General features: G+C 40.8%; 2 protein-coding genes across 6 annotated transcripts in view; both read left to right on the top strand.

Moving 5' to 3' along the window:
* Positions 1 to 21519, top strand: part of LOC131901433 (periphilin-1-like) — a 333338-nt gene that overhangs the window by 45769 nt on the left and 266050 nt on the right. The window lies entirely within an intron of this gene.
* On the top strand, positions 20459 to 20952 carry LOC131901436 (large ribosomal subunit protein uL15-like). The gene has a single exon (XM_059252588.1). It carries the CDS (start codon positions 20475 to 20477, stop codon positions 20919 to 20921), a length of 447 nt encoding a protein of 148 aa, XP_059108571.1. The 5' UTR covers positions 20459 to 20474; the 3' UTR covers positions 20922 to 20952.

Genomic DNA, 21519 nt, shown 5'->3' with positions numbered 1-21519 from the left:
AGTAAGCTTCTATATGTACTGGGAATGAAAGCTGAGTGCTATGAAGGAAACTTTGGTGCTCTTAAATGATAAGGCATTTTCTACCATAAGTTTTATATTCTTCTTTATATTTCTGCTACAAGGCAGCCTACTCAGGGTTAAATACCTGATGTGGATTACAACATAGAATTATCCTATATTTGTGAGAATAGAGCAGGGATGAAGTGTCTAATTATTTGGCCAATACAACATGGTCAGCCAAACATCCATATATATACAACTAACAAAAATGGATGCAGCAGATTGTATTCATGTATTTCATCATTCTTGTTCACTCACACTTAAAAAGGAAGAATTTAGAAGGGATTTTGGAAGGGAGTGAATGAAAAGATAAAAGGGAAAAGAAATGTTGTAGCATGAATCTTAACAGTTCTTATTAATAAGATCAAACCTGAGTCCAGTTATTGGGGTAATTGCTGGAAGGTCAGAGTATCAGAACAAGCCACATCTAACCTCACCTGGCCAACTTCTCAGCTGGTTCTGTTTCCTCAGACTGGAAGCTTCTGTGTCCTTATCCCAATGGCTCTCAGCTAAACTGCTGCTAGAAGCCTGAATGCTTAACCAGCCAAATGCTTGGCCAGGCAAATGCCTCTAGTTTCTGGTCCTCACGCCTTGCAAACTTTTCTGCTTTCTACCACCACTCCCTGGGATTAAAGGCTGCTTTCTGGGATTAAAGGCGTGAGTCACCATGCCTGGATGTTTCCAATGAGGCCTTGAACACACAGAGATCCAGAGGGATTTCTGTCTCTGAAATGCTAAAATTAAAGGCGTGAGTATGACCATTTTCTAGCCTCTGTATCTAGTGGCTGTCTGTTCTCTGACTCCAGATAAGTTTATTAAGGTACACAATATTTTGGGGAACACAATACTACTACAGAATGTAATGTCATTTAATTAACAATTTTCTTCTTTTTTTATTACTAAGAAAGTTTCTATTCATTTCACATACCAGCTACAGACCCTCCCTCTTCCTGCCCACTACAATTCCTCCCCAACATACCCTGCATTCCCACCTCCTCCAAGTCAACATCTCCCATGGGGAGTCAGTAGATCCTGGCCCACTCAGCTGAGGCAGGGCCAAGGCCCTCCCCACTGCACCAAGACTGCACAAGGTGTCACACCCTAGCCACTGGGCTCCAAAAAGCCCACCCATGTACCAGGGATGGATTGCAATCCCCCTGCCTGTGGGCCCCACAAATGGTTTAAGCTAAACAACTGTCTCACATATCCAGAGAGTCTAGTCCAGTCCTATGGGGGCTCCACAGTTATTGGTACTAAGTTTGTGGGTTTCCAATAGCGTCGTTGGTCATCTCTATGTGTTTTCTCATCATGATCTTAATGTCCCCTGCCCACAGAATCCTTCCTCTCTCTCATCGATTGGATTCCTAGTGATCAGCCTGGTACCCTGCCATGGATCTCTGTATCTGCTTCCATCAGTCACTTCATGAGGGCTCTATGATTACAGTTTGGGTACTGAGTCATCTGATCACTGGAATAGGCCAGTTCAGGCACCCTCTTCATTACTGCTAGTAGTCTAAGGTGGGATCATCCTTGTGGGTAATGGAGAACTTTCCTAGCACCCTGTTTTATTTCTATTCCCATGATGTCTTTATTTATCATGATATCTCTTTCCCTGCTCTCCCACTCTGTCCCTTTCCAGCTTAAACCTCCTCTTCCCCTATATGCTCATCTCCCATTCTTTGCCCTCCATCCATGCCCCTTACTCCCAGTTTGCTCAGGTAGAGCTCATCTATTTCTCCTTTGTTGGGCTATCTATGTGTCCCTCTTATGGTCGTCCTTGTTAGCTAGCCTCCCTGGAACTGTGGGTTGCACTCTGGTTATCCTTTGCTTTACATCTAGTATCCACTTATGAGTAAGTAAATACCATGTTTGTCCTTCTGAGTCTGGGTTACCTCACTCTTGGATGATAGTGGCTAGTTCCATCCATTTGCCTGCTAATTTCATGATATCCTTGTTTTTCACTACTGAGTAGTACTCCGTTGTGTATATGTGCCATATTTTCCTCAGTTGAGGGTCATCTAGGTTGTTTCTAGGTTCTGGCTATTATAAATAATACTGTTATGAGCATAGTTGACCATTTGTCCTTGTGGCAAGAATGAGCATTCCTTGGGTAAATTCCCAAGAGTTGTATAGCTGGGTCCTGAGGTTTTTGACTGCCAATTTTGTGAGAAACAATTTATAGAAATAAATTCTAAATAAAAAAGAGGGGCTAGAAACATGGCTCAGTAATTAAGAGCACTAGCTGTCATTACAGAGAACTCAGGTTTCATTTCTAGAACCCACATGGTAGCTAACAATTTGTTGTAACTCTAGTCCCAGGCATCTGCTGCCTTCTTCTGACCTCTCTAAGTAGTGTGCACTGACACATGCATGGACAACACTCATAAAATTTCATTTTGCTAAAAGTTACAAAAAGTGAACAATGGAATTTTCTACAGGGATGTCACAGTCCTGAGACAGGCAGCAGCCAGGGCTAGTTAAATGAATTTCCTAAGGTCAGGCATGGAAGGAGCTGTGGCCTTCCACTGATCCAGCCTGCTCAGAGGCAAAAGCAGCTTCATTCTGAGGTTGATATAGTTCATCATAACCATTCATTTAAGAGCAGAGTACAGTGCTTAAGTGCCTTTTTCTTGAAGTTTCCTTTGTGTTCTCTATCTTTTCTATTGGTGAGAATAGCATTGGTACAGTTATCTTCGACAGTGAACATCAAGATTGACAGGTTGCATAAGCTTCAAAGCAATACTTATTTTACTGTGTGATTCATTGATGTTTAGCATGCCAGAGACAATTTTTTCCAAACATTTTATAATTTATATACATTTGTGCATGACATTGGATTAAGACTACCCCTAAATGTCTCTGCTTTTACATTGTCATCATGTTCAGAAGTGGATTTGTTTACTTGCCTGCTCAGGAATAGGGAGAATTCTATGTGAATATGTCCAGTTTTCCTAAGCAAAATCCACATACTTTCTTTGTTTGGGAAAAGCATGCTTTCCCTGCCTCCTGCAGGTAAGAACTTTTCTCATTTCTTCTTTCTTGGCTGTTGTGAGCACTATTCTTGGTAGTCACACCTACTCCTTGTGGAATTAACTAAAACCCTAAGAGTTGGGTATACCTGTGATGGAATTTTTTTGAATGTTTACAAAAGGTCCATCTTTAATCTGGATCATTTGAGGTGAAATCCACCTTTTGTTGCTTGGTGTCTATGTACACTTTAACCAAAGCACTCAGGTCATAGAAACAGTTGGATTTACCTGAGTTTGAGGCTGGCCTGGCCTACAGAAGGAGTTCTCAGGCTACACAGATAATCTGTGTCTCAAAAACACCAAAAAAGTAAAAATCAAATGAAGTTTAAGATTCACCTTTAATCTGGATTGCATCTCTGGTGGCTGCCTGCATATATGAAGCATGTTGAAGGAGGAAGCTCTCTCTCTTTGCCTCTTTGCCCTAGCACTGGCTACCAAGTAAATTACTTTCCCAGCATTAGATCCTTCTTCCTTGGTATTTTGGTGTATACTGAAGACCAGCTGAGACATGCAGCTTCATGGAATGAACAACTACTGGCTTCTTCAAATTTCCATTGGTTGGACTACCTGGACCACAGCTTGTAAGACATTCTAAGAAATCAACTTTCTACAAAAGTGGAGAGAACCAATAATACAGATTTTTTTTTCATCTCCCCTCTGAGGAAGATGTGCTAGCTAACAACGGTGGACATAAAGGCATTCTTCCTAGCTCCATTATTCTCTAAGTATTCAACTTTGCATGAAGACTACTCTTTATTGTTATATAGTTTGCCAACACTTTGCGCTGAATTTCAGTAATAAAACTTCTTAAGCAATAGCGCCATGATCCAGCTTTCTGATGGTGAAAGACCTATTTATCCTGTTAGTGATCTAGTTCCTGCTTTTTTTCCTGGTTGTCCGAAGTCCCTGTGACAAGCAGGTAAAAAGTACATTGAATTCACCTGACCTTCCTGTGAAGCCACCTAAAAAACATTTCCCTTTGTCTCTTAAATCGCTTTTAGTTGTTAATATTCTGGGTAATCTTTCACCTGTGTTACAGGGAATCTCCATCCCACATAGTATACTGTGTTGTACAAGCTAGTTAGCCACATTGTTTCCAGGAGGAAGAAGGGGAGTGCCTATGGACAGCAGGAAGATCACATTGTCCGCTACTAGAGCCAGGGGCAAGTGCTATTGAATCGCAAATCTTTGCTGGTTCAGAAAAGGTCTGGGTCTGGGGTGGAAGGCAGGATCAGGAATCATTGTGCTGTGTCTTTAAGCCCAGTGTAACCCTATGGGAGCTGCTCCTGTCACTCAGGCCTCACTAGCCAATCAGGCACTCCAGGCGACCTGCCAGTCAGAAGTTCTACAGGGTGTTTCCGGCCTCCTGCTTCAGAATTGGCTAAGACAAAAATCTGTCCCTGTCATTTTGAGTGCTATGCTGAGAGTGTTGCTGCTGTTGTTGCTGCGAGCTGAGCAAAGAGCATGGCGGAGCTGGAAAACTACAATATGGTGAGCGCGGGGCTGCTGTCCCCAGACTGGGAGGAGTGCTCAGTTGAGTCATGGGAGTCAGTGTGTCGGGTTCTCCCCTTGCTGGGTGGGAGGAAGTGGTCAGGAGCATAGTTCTGCTTGTTCTTTCCTTGTCCTGCATTGTCCATCATGGTCCTGCTCATCCTGCATGCTCCAGTATGTGGTCTCTCATAATCTCTGCAATTGTTGGGGCCTGCTGGCAGCCTCTGAATAACTTCTCTCTGTTAGCTGCACCTGTGCAGACATTGGGAGCATGATTGTGCTTTGAAATGTCCTTGTTGACATCACTGTGAAATGCCAGCACCATGTGTGTGTTGTTTCTATGGAACACAGATTTCCAAACTCAAAGAGGCCTGGTGCCTCCCTTATCTTCCAGAAGTTCTACACTTAAACATTTAACATTCAGATTTAAAATCTAACTGAAATTAATTTTAGGAGCTTGTAAAAAGTATTTCCTGTGTAAAGTTGCACTCCAATGCTAAACTGTGATTTAGAAGAGTAGAATTGATGGTAATAGAATTAATGGTATGTGGTCTTTACAGTTCTTAGGGGACATTAGTTCACAAAGTAGAATTTAGGTAAGATAGGGCTACATCACAAATACCCCAAAGATTAGCAGTATGCTAACCATTCTGGTTAGAAATTACTATGATAAGATGTAAAAGTTTTGTTCCCCAGGATTAACCAGCTACATTCCCTTACAATTGAGACAACTTTGATTTACAACCAGTAGAAAAGCCGATCCTTCCACTAAAATCCTGGCCTCTAACATGCTGCTCAAGAGACCGTTACAGGGTCACAACTAACATTAATTCCTGGTATGCCAGAAAGGTTTATTAATTCTTTTTTTTTTAAAGTTTTTAAAAAGCATTATTTATTGAGTTCTATGACATGAAAGTGACTCCACATGATGTTAGTGCAGACCATTTTAAATCGTTTGTTTGCAAAGTAATAGCTCTCTATCTAAGCCCCATGTGTTTTTAAGCTTGCCCTCCTGTCTGTATTCTCCTAAACTGGTTGCTTTCAAACAAACTGTTTTACTAATCAGGGATAATAACTGCTTCACGGCACCAGTTGTCAAAAGCTTGTTTTTATGAACATTATTATTGTTGTTGTTGTTATTATTATTATTATTATTATTATTATTATTATTATTTGGTTTTTCGAGACAGGGATTCTCTGTGTAGCTTTGCGCCTTTCCTGGATCTTGCTCTGTAGCCCAGGCTGGCCTCGAACTCACAGAGATCCACCTTTATTTACCAGAGATGTCTTCCCTTAACTCCTGGGATTGTTTTGAAATGAGTGTTGTTTGCTCATTTGTGCAACCTTAGCACTATGGCTGAAGGAGCTCGTCTGTATGTTTGTTCCTTTATAATTTGGAATTTTGGATTCCATTTTCTTCATCTTGTGTTATGTGTGGCTATTTTTTTTTCTGCATCTTATTTTTTTTTTAATTTTGCAATACAATTCAGTTCTACATATCAGCCACTGATTCCCTTATTCTTCCCCCTCCCGCCCCCCTCACCTTCCTCCCAGCCCACCCCCATTCCCACCTCCTCTAGCGCAAAGACTTCCCCGCAGCCTGAGATCAACCTGGTAGACTCAGTCCAGGCAGGTCCAGTCCCCTCCTCCCAGGCTGAGCCAAGCGATCCTGCATAGGCCCCAGGTTTCAAACAGCCAACTCATGCACTGAGCACAGGACCCAGTCCCACTGCCTGGATGCCTCCCAAACAGATCAAGCCAATCAACTGTCTCACCCATTCAGAGGGCCTGATCCAGTTGGGGGCCCCTCAGCCATTGGTACATAGTTCATGTGTTTCCATTCATTTGGCTATTTGTCCCTGTGCTTTATCCAACCTTGGTCTCAATAATTCTCGCTCATATAAACCCTCCTCATTCTCGCTAATTGGACTCCCAGAGATCTACCCAGGACCTAGCCATGGATCTCTGCATCCAGATCCCTCAGTAGTTGGATGAGGTTTCTAGCATGACAATTACGGTGTTTGGTCATCCCATCACCAGAGTAGGTCAGTTCGGGCTGTATCTTGACCATTGCCAGCAGTCTGTTGTGGGGGTATCTTTGTGGATTTCTGTGGGCCTCTCTAGCACTTTGCTTCTTCCTATTCTCATGTGGTCTTCATTTACCATGGTCTCCTATTCCTTGTTCTCCCTCTCTGTTGTTGATCCAGCTGGGATCTCCCACTCCCCCAAGCTCTCTTTCAATCGACCCACGCCCTTCACTACCCCCACTCATGTCCAGGCTGTTCATGTAGATCTCATTCCATTTCTCTGTCATTCGGCGATCCCCATGTCTTTCTTGGGGTTCTATTTTCCAGGTAGCCTCCCTGGTGATGTGAGTAGCAGTCCAGTCATCCTTGTTCCACATCTAGCATCCTCCTGTGAGTGAGTACATACCATGTTTGTCTTTCTGAGTCTGTGTTACCTCACTCAGGATGATTTTTTCTAGATCCATCCATTTGCCTGCAAACCTGATGATGTCATTGTTTTTCTCTGCTGAGTAGTATTCCATTGTGTATATGTACCACATTTTGTTTATCCATTCTTCAGTTGAAGGGCATCTAGGTTGTTTCCATGTTCTGGCTATTACAAATAATGCTGATATGAACATAGCTGAGCATGTGCCCTAGGGGTATGATTGAACATTCCTTGGGTGAATGCCCAAGAGTGGTATAGCTGTGTCTTAGGCGAGACATTGGGAGCAGGACTGCGCTGTGTCTTAGGCAGACATTGGGAGCAGGACTGTGCTTTGAAATGTCCTTGTTGACATCACTGTGAAATGCCAGCACCATGTGTGTGTTGTTTCCATGGAACACAGATTTCCAAACTCAAAGAGGCTTGGTCCCTCCCTTATCTTCCAGAAGTTCTACACTTTCAACATTTAACATTCAGATTTAGAATCTAACTGAAATTTTAGGAGCTTGTAAACAGTATTTCCTCTGTAAAGTTGCACTCCAATGCTAAACTGTGATTTAGAAGAGTAGAATTGATGGTAATAGAATTAATGGTATGTGGTCTTTACAGTTCTTAGGGGACATTAGTTCACAAAGTAGAATTTAGGTAAGATAGGGCTGAATCACAAATACCCCAAAGATTAGCAGTATGCTAACCATTCTGGTTAGAAATTACTATGATAAGATGTAAAAGTTTGTTCCCCAGGATTAACCAGCTACATTCTATAACAATTGAGACAACCTTGATTTACAACTAGTAGAAAAGCCGATCCTTCCACTAAAATCCTGGCCTCTAACATGCTGCTCAAGAGACCATTACAGGGTCACAACTAAGATTAAGTCCTGGTATGCCATGGAGGTTTATTAATTCTTGAACAAGGAGTCTCCAGTCTTTTTGAAAAGCAGTTTTAAGTCAAGATCTCCTACATTGGTTGAGGTGGACTTGAACCCTTTCTGTATCCCCACAAAGCATTGCCTTTATTATCCCCAACTAATCACCCTAAATTCTGTATTACATGTCTGCACCTCCACAGAGTTCTAAAATTACCAGTTTGAATCACATAGTGGACTGTCCATTGCACAACAGGGAAAGGAAATGTGTCTGGAAAATGGCTTCTTCTTTCAGACCAGAAGGGGAGGAAGAGTGGAATTGACATGCAGACAGGGCTGGGGCCTGCAGACAGGGGCCCTCGCCACTGTGTACACTACAGGGGGCATTAGACTGGGCAATAGCTTGATCACAGACTGAAGTTGAGTGCAGTAAGCTGCAGGGGTCTCCATTACAAAGAAGGACTGATAGGGCATGGTGAGTGACTTTCCCTGTAATTTCTCTGCATGTATTAATTCCTCCTATGTGAGTGAAGACTGACACTATTGTGTGGTGTACAGTTTATGGAGGATAGCTTGAGCTACTAAGTATTCAGTTTCCAAATAGTGAATTCTCCTATGGAGGTATTTGCAATCTTTATTGATAGAGTGCTGTCAGATGAGAGATTTCAGATACAGGCCACTGGCTGTAACTCCATGTGTTAGCTTACAACACTCAGTGGCTATCATTTTATGTGGGACAAAGTCATACAGTCTCTTATTAATGTATTCATTCTACCATGGAGGTGCCTAATCTGATTCAAAGTCAGTATAGCTACATATGCTTTTAATTATTTTTGTCACTTTAAAACATCAATTATTGGTTTCCTTTTTAATATTCATTTTCTTTTTTTTTTTGGTTTTTTTTTCCGAGACAGGGTTTCTCTGTGTAGCTTTGCGCCTCTCCTGGAACTCACTTGGTAGCCCAGGCTGGCCTCAAACTCACAGAGATCCGCCTGGCTCTGCCTCCCGAGTGCTGGGATTAAAGGCATGCGCCAAAACCGCCCGGCTAAAACATCAATTATTGGTTTCCTTTTTAATATTCATTTTCTTTTAATACACTACTGATAATTTTTTTTATGTTTCGCAGTTTAAGAATTTTTCTCCATTTTTTTTCTTAACTGGTGTTTGCTTGTGTATTTATTTATGTCATTTTATAGCAGCGCTTCTCAACTTTAGAAATCATGGCTTCTTTTGGGGATCATATGACTCTATCACAGGACTGGCCTAAGACTGTCAGAAAGTTCAGAATTTATATTATTATTCATAGCAGGAACAAAATTACAGTTATGAAGTAGCAGTGATAATAATTTTATAGTTGGGGTATGACTACATCATGAGAAACTGTATTAAAGAGTCACAGCATTAGGAAGGTTGTGAACCATTGGTTCAGGTCAATGTCTCTTGTAACCAAGGCTTGCCTCACACTATATAATTGAGAATTACTTTGAACACCTAATCCTGCCTCTGCCTTCCAGTGCTGGAAAGAGAATCCTGCAACTCCTTCCAGGCTGGGCCTTGACTGGTCTGTGGGAAAAAAAATAGACCAGTCCTCCAACTTGTTTAGATTTTATCATGAATTTACAAATGATGTGAAACTTGTGTAAGAATTGAGTTCACTGACCAACTATAAAACAGGTGTAGTCACAGCAGAGTGAGGGATGAGCAAGAAAGAGGGTGAAAACTTTCCTGCTGTGATAGTAGTTGACCTTAGCAATGAATAGTAAGATAATCAATGTTACAAGATCAATAAATGTTCTGACTGGCCATTTCTTGGGTCCTCAGACCAGGCAATCAAGAATCTGGATAAAAAACTGAAATTTCTTGAAACCAAATTAGAGTAGTTACATCAATTGAATCTAAGAAATAGAACTAGATAGAATGGTGTTTACCTGCCTAACATGACTGTGTTTTCCAGGTTTAAGATGTATATCCCAGGAGAAATGGTGTGAGCAGACTTGGTGTCCTCTAATACAAATCCCTGGTCTCTGGAGCACATGGCCATAAAGCCTGTTTCAACTTTTTAACTAAATTATTTGGGATTATATTTACATTATTATCACTATGTCTTCTGTGCTTTCATACCCTCCCATAGACCCTTCATTGTGTTCTAATTCATGACTTCCTTTTGTTTAAGGATGGTTATTGTTTGAATGTGTCCTGTGTTTGGTTGCAGGATTTCCCAGCTATGAAGCAACAGGTTGGTTGCAATGGACAATGAGTATGTAATGAACTTGCACCTGTAGGACCATGTGCCTTGGAAAAAAAACAGGAAGTGCTCTAGGATATTAGAGAATTTTAATAAACTACCAAATCCTCTGGTTAGTGTCCTATCCAATCATAGTGTGGAAGGACCCACCTTGGAGAGTTTTTTCTCTCTGAGTCCTTTGAACTCTTCTCACCCAGTAGGGAAACTGCTAATGTCCTGAAGCCCAGCTTGGTGGTCCTAGCTGATGAGGAACTCTGGAAGTGTTAGCAATCGGGAGCATCAGCAGGAGGTAGCTTCCAGTTTCTTTCCAGGATTATCCTCTTGTTCTGCTGTAAGGAAGTCCACAAGCCATGCCATGGTGAGTGTAGCATGTTCAGAGCAGGTCTGTTGAGCTGTCTTTTATGCTGGGACTTGGATGAACCATGATCCAGACTGTTTTTGTTGGTCCATGTGGTGACAGAGGCACTAGTCCTTGTCCTCTGAGCCTTCCTGTGTATGGATTTCCTGGATATGTGGAGACTCTGAGGATCTGGCATGGGAAGATATGATGCTGGAAAATATCACTGTCCAGTGTGCACACACGGCCAAGTTTTTGTGTGTAGTGTTAAGACAGATTGGAAAACTGAAAGTCTAATGTCTGGAAGTTCTGAACATTGCACTCCACTTTCAGGTTTGTCTTATAAATATTAGAAATATTTTAGAAACTGATAGAAAGATGGTGATATGGATTGTCTTTCAGCAATTCATGATTAGAATGCTTCTAACTTTGCTACAACCTGCTACAATTGGTATGATTTTGTGAAGTTTAGTTCTGGGGACAAAGGCAGTTTCTGATCTGCAGAAAATTCTCAGGTGTGCATGGTGTTGTTTGGGTGGATAGGGCAGAATGCACATCTTGTGCCATAATCACTGTGACCAGAAAGCATTCATAACTAATAAGAAGTCTTTGTGTCATGATTTGGGAGCTGGTCGGTGTCCTAAATGAAAGCATGCTCCATGCGCCCACTCACTCTGTCTCAAACTGGTTTTCTCTTTAGATATTACTATTGCATATGTATTTATATGTCTATAAACATAAATAAATATGAGCTGCTGAGTACATTTTTCATTTTTTCTATTTGTGTGATTTCAGTACAACCATTTTGTTTTGGATAACCAACTAGGAGGCTCATCCATGGGAAACACAATTCTCCCTCTCAATAGTCATTAGTTTCCTCTAGTACTTGGACTAGGGAGAGAGTTCATTAGATCCCTTTAAACCTTCTATGTTACTATGTCTACTGGCCATGTTTTCTCTTCCACATGAGATCTTCTTGCAGGGCTCAGCATCTGTCTACTTTGTCAGCTGTGGCTTTGGGTTCCCAGCTCCTGTATGAATGCAGATCTAGAGTAGGTCTCCTCTTCCAGAGCCCTGTGGTTGTAGTAGATGGGCTGCTCTGCTGTCTCCTCTGGCCTTGATCTTAGAGAAGCTCTCCAATTCAGCTGCCAAGTACTCCCCATAATGCTAGTTTCCCAAAAACTGAGTTCACTACAGGATTCCCATATCCTTTGAGTCTGGCTAAAAATAGTAAGTGTCTAGAAGGTTATTTCCAGGGAGGAGGAATGTTTGTGAGCATGTTCTGTGGGTGTGTCTGTAAGGGACTTGCCTGGGGGATGCATCTGGTGATTGCAGTGCTTGTGAGTAGAGAACTGGAGGAATTTCTGTTAGAGTTTGCCTCAGGGAGAGGGTGTGTTTAGGAGGTGATTTGTGGGCTTGGCCCAGGGAAGTAGGAATGCAGGGTTGCAAAAGCTCACAGGCCTTGTGCACCAACACTGCTCTTGCCTATCTCAAATATCTGTGGAACTGAAGGAAGTGTTCATGGAGTGTCACCTGGCCTGATCATTTGCAGCCCTGGAACTAGACCCTGGAAACAGCAGACCTTGATGTAGCTGGACAAGGAGTCAACCAAGGCTGATGATGAAACCCAGAGATGTGGAGCTCAAGGTGCTGCTGCTGTAGTATTTAGGAGTAGCAGGATGCTGGGAACAGTGCAGGAACAGCTTACCATGGTCATAGAGTTGAGAACCAGATGGACGAAAAGTGAGACAAAAATCCACCCACCGTTTTTAAGGATTTTCCTGACACCAGGTTGCCTTCTGATTCTTTAGTATCTAAGACAATTTCCAGGCCCTTGTTTGAATCCATATGCCTTCCAAATATGTCCTAGGGCTCAGCTGCCATATTTAGCTTTCCAGGGGACCCCATTACCTCTGAGACTTCAGATATTGCTAGAGTCTTGGATTTTCCTGAGACAGCATGGTCGATCCACATAGGTGAGCTCCTTGGGAAAACTGCAAATGTTATAAGGCAAATAATCTCATTTCAGTTGTTTTGAGGCATTTGCTATTTTGTATTTAAAACTCTTGTTATATTGGCTATTATGAGAATTATGGAGCTTGTTGATATTATAAATTAATGCTGTTTCTATAGATTGTGGTTTTGGTCTTTTGGAAAGAGTTGTGGTAATTGAAAGGACCAAGCAGATGCCATAACAGGCTGCTCAGTCTTCTCTCAGAGATCAGGTCTCAATTTCAGTTTCCTGAGACTGAGCAGGCAGTCTCTGGGAGGGCTGTGAACAAAAGACATAGTCCTTGCAGTACCTCCCTTTCTGCACGTACTCTGACTGCTCAAAGTTCAGCCAGATGTTTACTGTCTGGGACCCCTCACCAACTTAGAGTTATGTGCACGAGTCAAGGACAGAGCCTACACCACTTAGCCAGCCCCCACAATCAGTATGTGCTAGGCCAGCCAGCCCACATGGCACCTCAAGGACAGAGCCTGGACGACTGAGACAGCCCCCACAGTCAGTACATGCTTAGCCTGCCAGCCCCCATGGCAGCTCGAGGACAAAGGCTGGGACTTGTGCTGGACTGCCCCCAAAATGATAATTTTATCCCCCAACCTGTAAATTCAAAGCTTTCATACCCTCACCCAATTAAAAGAACAGAGACCTTCAAAAATAAAAATAAACCAATCTGTGTTGCACCAGTGCCAAACACCCCAACCGCCCTGAATGGCTTGTAAATTTTGCCTTTAAATAACTAGCCTCACAAAGAAAGAGCAACTCCTCCCTGCCTCACTTTATTGGGTCTAGGACTGAGTTCCCTGTCTAGACTTGTATCTATAGAATAAACCTTGCTGTTGCATTCTGGACATCCATGGTCTTCAGTGGTCTCTTTGGGATTACAATCTGGGCATAACAGTAATTACATTCAGAATGGGAAAGACCTGCCAAACAACTGACAACAAATGCTGGAGAAGAACTGGGGCAAAATAGTAATGTCATGAGCAAGAATAATATGTGTAGTTAGTGTGACAAAAATTATATTTTATGATGCTGATAGTCATCACACAAAGTTCACACTCCTAATTCCTAACTAAGGTCCTAAGACTACTTCCTCAAGGCTGCTCACCTGTTCTAAGTATGTTTACTGAAGGTCAGGTCTAGTCTCTAATAGACATCTGTTTTGAAGTTTGGGATCCTGGGGGAGACTTTTCATATGGAGATCAATGTGGTGTCTCTCCAGATGTATAGACGAGAGCATTGCTCTTGATTTCTGGTTATATACTGTCCAGTGTGTATCATGGGGTTCTGGGACTGTATCTGCTTGTCATTAGTGAGTGATGTCACTGAGTTCTATTTATCAGGTACAACTTTGGGTGTAGTGAAGTTACTGACTAAGATATTTTTAGTTGTCTAAAAGATCTTTCTTATAATGCTCATTCCAATTAGGGTTCTGATTTACATATACATATGAACATGAGTAACAAATAATACACCAGGATTCCTTGCAGTGAATAATGGTATAGCTTTTCATTATGTACCTAAAAATGGGAAAAATGAAAGTTTAACCTGAAAAAGTTATTGACAGCAAAGTTATTAAAACAGTCAACTCAAAAAACATAATTGATATTGAAGAAGTGCACAACTGGACTCCCTAATCACTTCGAGGACAAAGAGCAACCTTGTCATTATTCCCACATTGGGTTAAATGTGAGCTGAATACTTCATGTAATCTATCATGGGGACTAAGGTGGGCCCTACCAAAATTTTCATGGTCTAATAAATTATGGTATGGAAACAAACTTATATATACTTTTAGTCTTTCTCAATAGAATAGGTTCATTGTTTTCTCACACTGGACATATCCTACTTCTTTGTGAACATTATTACTTAGTACCTGTGGTAGTCTGGATGGAATTTTCTCCCATAAACTCAGGGATTGGCACTATTAGAGGGTGTGGCTTTGTTGGAGGAAGTGTGTCACTGTGGAGGTGGGCTTTGACATCTCATATATGTTTAAACTATGTATAGTCTCCCAGAGTACCTGTAGGTCATGGTGTAAATGCCCAGCTCCTTCTCCAGCACATTGTCTGCTTACATGCTGCTATGTTCACCATGATGATAATGGACTAAACCTCTAAAAATGTAAGCCATGCCAATTAAATATTTTTCCTTTGTAAGAGTTGCCATGTTCATGGTGTCTCTTCACAACAATAGAAACCCTAACTTAAGCATTATATGATTCATTAGTCTTTAAGGAGAAAATGCTTTGAGAATCACTGATAATTTTACTTTTTTGATAGAATCATATTATGTATAGGCTTATGAGATTTCTTTTCATGTTTTATTAATTGAAATCCTAGTAATCCACTATAGTCATTCTTTATTTCATGTAACATACAACAGGTATTTAACTCAAAATGTTTTAGCATAATAAATAATAGTAAAATTGTTTATCAACAATCTCCTTTTATTTTGATTCCAGTAAAATTAAAAATAGAGGAATTTTCCAAAACTTTCAATACAATACTTGGAAAATTTCCATCTATTTTAGAAAAATATTCTTAAAAATTCTTTGAGTAACTGGTAGCTACAATATTTACTTTTATAGGCATTGTTTCAGCTTCCACAGTTGGAGTCTTACCATTAAAACAAAATCTGGAAATACCTCAATTTACAAATAAATTAGTTAAAATGTTTCTAAATTAGAAGAAGTTCAAGAAAAAATGAATAGTAATTTCATAGAATGATTGGATGGAGGAGAAACAACATAGGAATGAAACAGTGTAAATTTTCTCCCACTTCTAGATATACTGAAGATTAAGACCATTGTTTGAAAGGTCCTTCCTGTTCAGAAAACTGTCATTCTTTGAATAATGAGCCAATGGTATAGGATGAAGTGTTTTTCTGGGGTTTGTTTTAAAATATTCAATATATATTATACATTAAACTATACAGTGTGAGGATTATGCTTATTGAGATCTTGTCTCAAACAACAAAACAAAGTATATTCAGCAATATTTGTGTGTGTGGGTGTGTTTGTATGTACGTGTGTGTGTCTGTTTCTGTGTGTTATTGATGAATGTCTTACTATCATATTCCCTTCATATACCAAAATGTCTTGAATTCAAGGAGAACTGCTTGGCTCTGCTACCATACTAAGGTATATTTATTTCTGAGAATGATTTGCCAGGGACCAGTGGCTGATACCTGAAATTACTTTAAGAGATATTGTCCTGAACCAAGAGACCTCTGCTGAGATGAAACTGGGACACTTCAGTTCATTTTGGAAAATGATTTCAGGATGAAACAATACAAATCAAAATTGAAATTTTATTTTGAGACAGGGTTTCTCCATGTATCTCTAGCTGTCCTTGAACTCAGAATATAGATGAGGTTGGCCCCAAACTCCCAAAATTCTGCCTACCTCTGCTGCCCAATTATTGGAATAAAAGTTATGTGCCATATCATCCAATTGTAATTTTATTATTTATTTGCTTATGACAGTTTTTATCTGTGTGCTAATTTATGTGTGGATAGGCATGCATGTGTTTTGTGGTTTAGTTATAATAGTCAGAGAACATTTTGCTTCTTGGTCCTTTCCCTTCAGCTTGTTTGAGACAGGGTCCTTAGTTTACTACCACTTGTAAATAAACTTGCAAGATTTCTTCTGTCTGCCTTTTATCTTGCCTTAAAGTTACTGGATTAGAAGCATGCATGTGGCAACTGTTTTTATAAGACAGAAGTAAAGTGATAGTTGCAAGATGAGTACTTTATTTGTCAAACCTTTTTAACAGCCCTGAATTTTATTGAGTAGAGATTTTTGAGTGCATCTGTTTTGAGACTCAGTCTCACATTCTAACCTTGAACTCACTAAGTAGTAGATAGGCTAGGCCTGGAACTTGAAGAGATCCACCTGCTTCTGCTTCATGTGACCAGAAGTGGATTAAAAAGAGACTTTTACTATGGATTTAACACAGATATTGGTAGGTAGTAGGGACTTTGGGAAAGTGTCATTTTGTGAGGGAGAGCTACACTTAATTAATGCAGAACCTTGTTACAGTTTGGGGGATATTGTGAGTTCCAGTTCAGTGAGTTTTTTGGGGGAGCTCCTCTCTCTTTCTGTGTTTCTCTCTCTTCTCTGTGTCTCCCTGCCTCTTTGTCTCTGTCTCTCCTTTTTTGATACAAAAGGAGTAGAAGTACCAGGCCAGAGACATGTAAAAAATATTTCATGGATAGAGCATTGTAAGCCATTTGAGAATGAAGCTGCACCTGTCTGAAACAGAGCTACAGGATTTGTTGTCTTTCCACACTGTGTCCACGTTTCAATCTTCCTTTTTTATTTTTATTTATTCTTCTGTCATACAATACATCCCAACTGCAGTTTTCCCTCCCTCCAGTCTTCTCCATTGTTCTCCTCTTCACCAGATCCACACTTCCTCCATTTCCTTTCAGAATAGAGCAGCTTTCCAGGGTTATCAACCAAACCCTGCATAACAAGTGACAATAAGAGTAGGGAGGAACCCTCATATCAAGGCTGGATGAAGCAAGCTAATAGGAATTAAAGAATGTCAAGAGCAGGCAAAGAACTCAGAGACACACCACCCACTTCTACTGTTAGGAGTTGGACAAAAACACCAAGCTATACAATGGTAACACATATGTAGAAGAACTGGTGTGGACACATGCAGGTAGTAAATGCATTTTCCATCTCTGTGAGCCTCTGTGAACTCTGCTTAGTAGATTTTCTGGGCTATGTTCTCTTCTGTCCTTTTAGTTAGAAAAATTTGTTTAATAATCATTTTTGGGATTTGAGCTGAGAGTTTCCTCCTTCTATTCCTATTATTCTAAGGTTTGGTCTTTTAATAGTGTTCCACATTTCCTGGATCTTATGTTTCAGGAAATCTTTCAATTTAACATTTTCTTTCTTCAATATAGCCATATTTTCTACCATATCTTTAAAGCCTGAAATTCTCATTCCATGTTTTGTAATCTTTACTGAAGCTTGCCTCTGTAGTTCCTGCTTGAATACCTAGATTTTCATTTCTAGAAATTCTTCAGTTTGCATTTTTTAATTGCTTCTACTTTCATTATCAGGTCTTAAAGAGGTCATTCATTACCATAAACCATTTTTTGTCTTTGGTTTTCTTTAAGGGATTTGTTAATTTTTTTCTTTATTACATTTATCCTTTCTACACTTTCTTTAAAGGGATTCAATTCATTTCCTCTTTAAGAACTCCCATCATCTTTATAATGTTTGTCTTAATTGTCCTTTACCTGTGATGCAAAGTCAAGGGCATGCTGTAGTAGGATAGCAGGAATCTGGTAGTGAAATATTGCTCCAGCTGATGTTGATTATGTTCTTATGGTGGTGTCCAGGTATCTGGATTTGAGGTGATTGTGGCTCTGGGTGCTGATTTCTCAGTTTGTCTTTTTTGGATGGGTTTTTTATTCCTTGGTTTCTATTTGCTCTTTGTTCTTCTCTTCTTTGTGGTCTATGATTGAACAGGGGTTCTCATCTCAAGTGGGGCCTTGAAATCTTGCAGTGTTACCTTTGTTCCAGCAGAGAGTATCTGCCCAAGTTTGGGGATGACCAAAGTGAGGAGAAAAGGAAGTTTGGAGATAGGGTTGAGAGGGCATTAAGAAAGTAGGGGAGGTCTATGGGCAGGTGGCCGACATAGACATCTGGCAGATTGTGTGTCCTTTATTAGAGAAAGGATTCAACCCAAGTTGGAGGCAACAACACGGAGATGAAGAGAGAAGTGGGATTGAGAATATTGTTAGGGGATAATTGAAAGACTGCAGGATGTCCAAAAGTGAGCAGCCTTTTTGAATTTCTGGTGGCTCGCATGGCCTCTGGCCCAACAGGGCATCTTTACCTCAGGTTGTCTATCTGTTCTTCTTACTGGTGTGGCTTGCCATTGAGCAGAGGATATTCATCAAAATGGGGTTGGAGAATGGATTTGGGAGTGGCAGCTGTAGGGTTGGTGGAGGATTGTGTGTGTGGAAATATGTGGATGGTGAAAGTTTCATGGGCTGGTGACCTGGCTACCTAAACTTCTGGCTGGTGTGATATGCACATGAGCCGGGGATGTCTACTTGTGTTGGGTCCAGGAACACAGTCTCATTCCTTTTTTTCTGAATGGGAACATATACTGTGGCATTATTTGTTCAAAATCCTTGTCTCTTAATTTGTACAAGATGTGACAGGGAAGAGATTATCTTGAGTGTCAAAAGAAACTGAACATTGGAGCTGTTTGGAGGGTCATTGTACTAAGATTAAATGCATTTCCCTTTTTGTTTTTGTTTTGGAATTTATTCTTCTCTCATACAATACATCCTAACTTGCAGCTTCCTTCCCCTTTCTCCACTCCTTCTAGTCACCACCCTGAAATCCTCATTCCTCCAAATCCACTGCTACTCTGTTTTCCTTCAGAAAATAGTAGGCCTCTCTGGGATATCAACCAAACACACCATAACAAGGTGCAATAAGGCTAGGAACAAATCCTCACATCAAGGCTGGACAAGGTAACCCAATAGGAGAAAAAGGGTCCCAAAAGCAAGCAAAAGAGCCAGACACCAGGACTCCTACAGTTATAAGTCACACAAACACACCAAGGTAAGCTATAGAAAGTATGCAGATGACGTGGCACAGAACCATACAGCCTTCATGATTGCCACTTCAATTTCTCTGAACCCCTATGCACCCTGCTTTGTTGATTCTATGGGCCAAGATTTCCTTGTTTCCACAATGCTTCTGTATCCTACAATATTCATTTCCTCCTTCCACAGAATTTTCAGAGCTCACCCTCGTGTTTGGGTAGGGATCTCTGCATGTGCTCCCATCATCTACTGTAATAATCCTTTCTGATAATAATTAGGCTAGGCACAAATCTTTGATTATAACAATATAGTTATACATCATCTCATTGTATTTTCCTTGGTCAGTTGTACTTGGTCCTTTTCTACTTTTCTGGACCATCTTATTGCAGTTCCTGTCCACCTAGGCTTTGTAAGGCATGAGGCTCCTTTCATAGCTTGGGCATCAATTTACACTAGTCATTCATTGGTTAGACACTCTGACCCACCATTGCTCCAGCATATCTTTCAGGCAAGACAAGTGTTAGCTGAGTGTTTTGTGTCTAACATGGTGTCCCAATCCTACCACTGGTAGTGTTGTGTGTTTACAGAAGATGGTTGGTTCAGCCTCTGTATTCTTTTTGTATTCTTTTTGTTTGTTTGTTTATTTTTTCTCTGTGTAGCTTTTGGAGCCTGTCCTAGAACTCACTTTTTAGAGAAAGCTGGCCTCAAACTCACAGAGATCTGCCTGTCTCTGCCTTCTGAGTACTGGGATTAACGGTATGTGCTGTCACTACCCAGCCAGCCCCTGAATTCTTGATAACTAGGACTCCTCACTAGGGTCACCCTATTAGGTTCCATGAAGTTTGCACTGCACTGTGTCCATGTCTCCTGTTAAAGTCTCCCCTAATGCAGTTATCTTTCCCTGTCTTCTCCTCTGTCCCTTCCTTACTCACCTGACCAATCCTGTTCCCATCTCCAATTGTCTCCAGTGCACCCACAAAATCTATTATATATATTTCTCCCAGTGAGATTCATGCATATACCCTAGAGCTGCTCTTCTTACTTAGCCTCTATGCATCTGTGGATTGTATTGTGATTTACTATGTTTGTTGTGAGTGTACTTTACTTAACAGCTAATTTTCATGTATCAGTGAGTACAACATGTTTGTCTATGTGCTTCAGGGTTTTCTCACAAAAGATAACAAAGAACTCTAGAAACTAAACAACAAACCAAATAATGCAATTATAATGGAGTATACCTCTAAATAGAATTCTCAGTAGAAGAATCTAAAGTGGCTGAGAAACACTTGAAAAAATGTTCAGCATTCTTAGCCATCAGGCAAATGCATATTGAAACTACTTTGAGCTTTTGTCTTATACTTGTAAGAATGGTTAAGATCGCTCTTTCCGTTCTGCTGCTGCCATGCCATCCAGACTGAGGAAGACCTGGAAACTCCGGGGCCACGTGAGCCACGGCCACGGCCGCATCGGTAAACACCGCAAGCACCCAGGAGGCCGCGGTAACGCTGGAGGCATGCATCACCACAGGATCAACTTCGACAAATATCATCCAGGTTACTTTGGAAAAGTTGGTATGAGACATTACCACTTAAAGAAGAACCAGAGCTTCTGTCCGACTGTCAACCTGGATAAATTTTGGACACTGGTCAGTGAGCAGACACGCGTCAATGCTGCAAAGAACAAGACTGGAGCTGCTCCCATCATTGATGTTGTGCGATCAGGCTACTACAAAGTTCTGGGGAAGGGAAAGCTCCCTAAGCAGCCTGTCATCGTGAAAGCCAAATTTTTCAGCAGAAGAGCTGAAGAGAAGATAAAGGGTGTCGGAGGTGCCTGTGTCCTGGTGGCTTGAAGCCACCCAGGGAGGTTAATTAAATGCTAACATTTTCCAAAAAAAAAAAAAAAAAGAATGGTTAAGATCAATAACACAAGTGGCAGCTAATGTTGGAAAAGATATGGAGCAAGGAAATTCATTGCTGTCACAGGTTCAAATTTACACAGGCACTGTGGAAATCAATATGATATCCTCAGATAATTGGAAGTTAATCTACCTCAAGATCCAGTTATACCACTTTTGTGCATATACCCACTGTTACTCTTCCATCTTACCACAAGGACAATTGCTCATCTAGGTTCTATCTGTCTTGGACCTGATTACATACACTATTCTGGCATTCAACTCAGAGGTAGATATACCTGCACCTGGCTTTGAATTGTTGGGATTAAAGTCGTTATCCAATAGCTTGTTTATCTTATTTCTTCTTTGTAGTTAGTTCATACAATTTCTCTCATGTGTACTCTGTACTGTTGTTTTGTTTACTTGTCTCTATATGTTTGTTAACTGGCATTTTTCTTGCAAGGTGATACCCATTTCAAATAGTACAGAATTGACAGAGGTGAATATTCTCTTCAGTTTTCCTCTAAAGTCACAAGGTGATTACATTATAACA

This window comes from Peromyscus eremicus, unplaced genomic scaffold (genome assembly GCF_949786415.1).
Source record: "Peromyscus eremicus unplaced genomic scaffold, PerEre_H2_v1 PerEre#2#unplaced_82, whole genome shotgun sequence".
Taxonomy (NCBI): Eukaryota; Metazoa; Chordata; class Mammalia; order Rodentia; family Cricetidae; genus Peromyscus; species Peromyscus eremicus.
The sequence above is the reverse complement of the archived record's forward strand: the minus strand, read 5'-3'. Positions and strand labels throughout refer to the sequence as shown.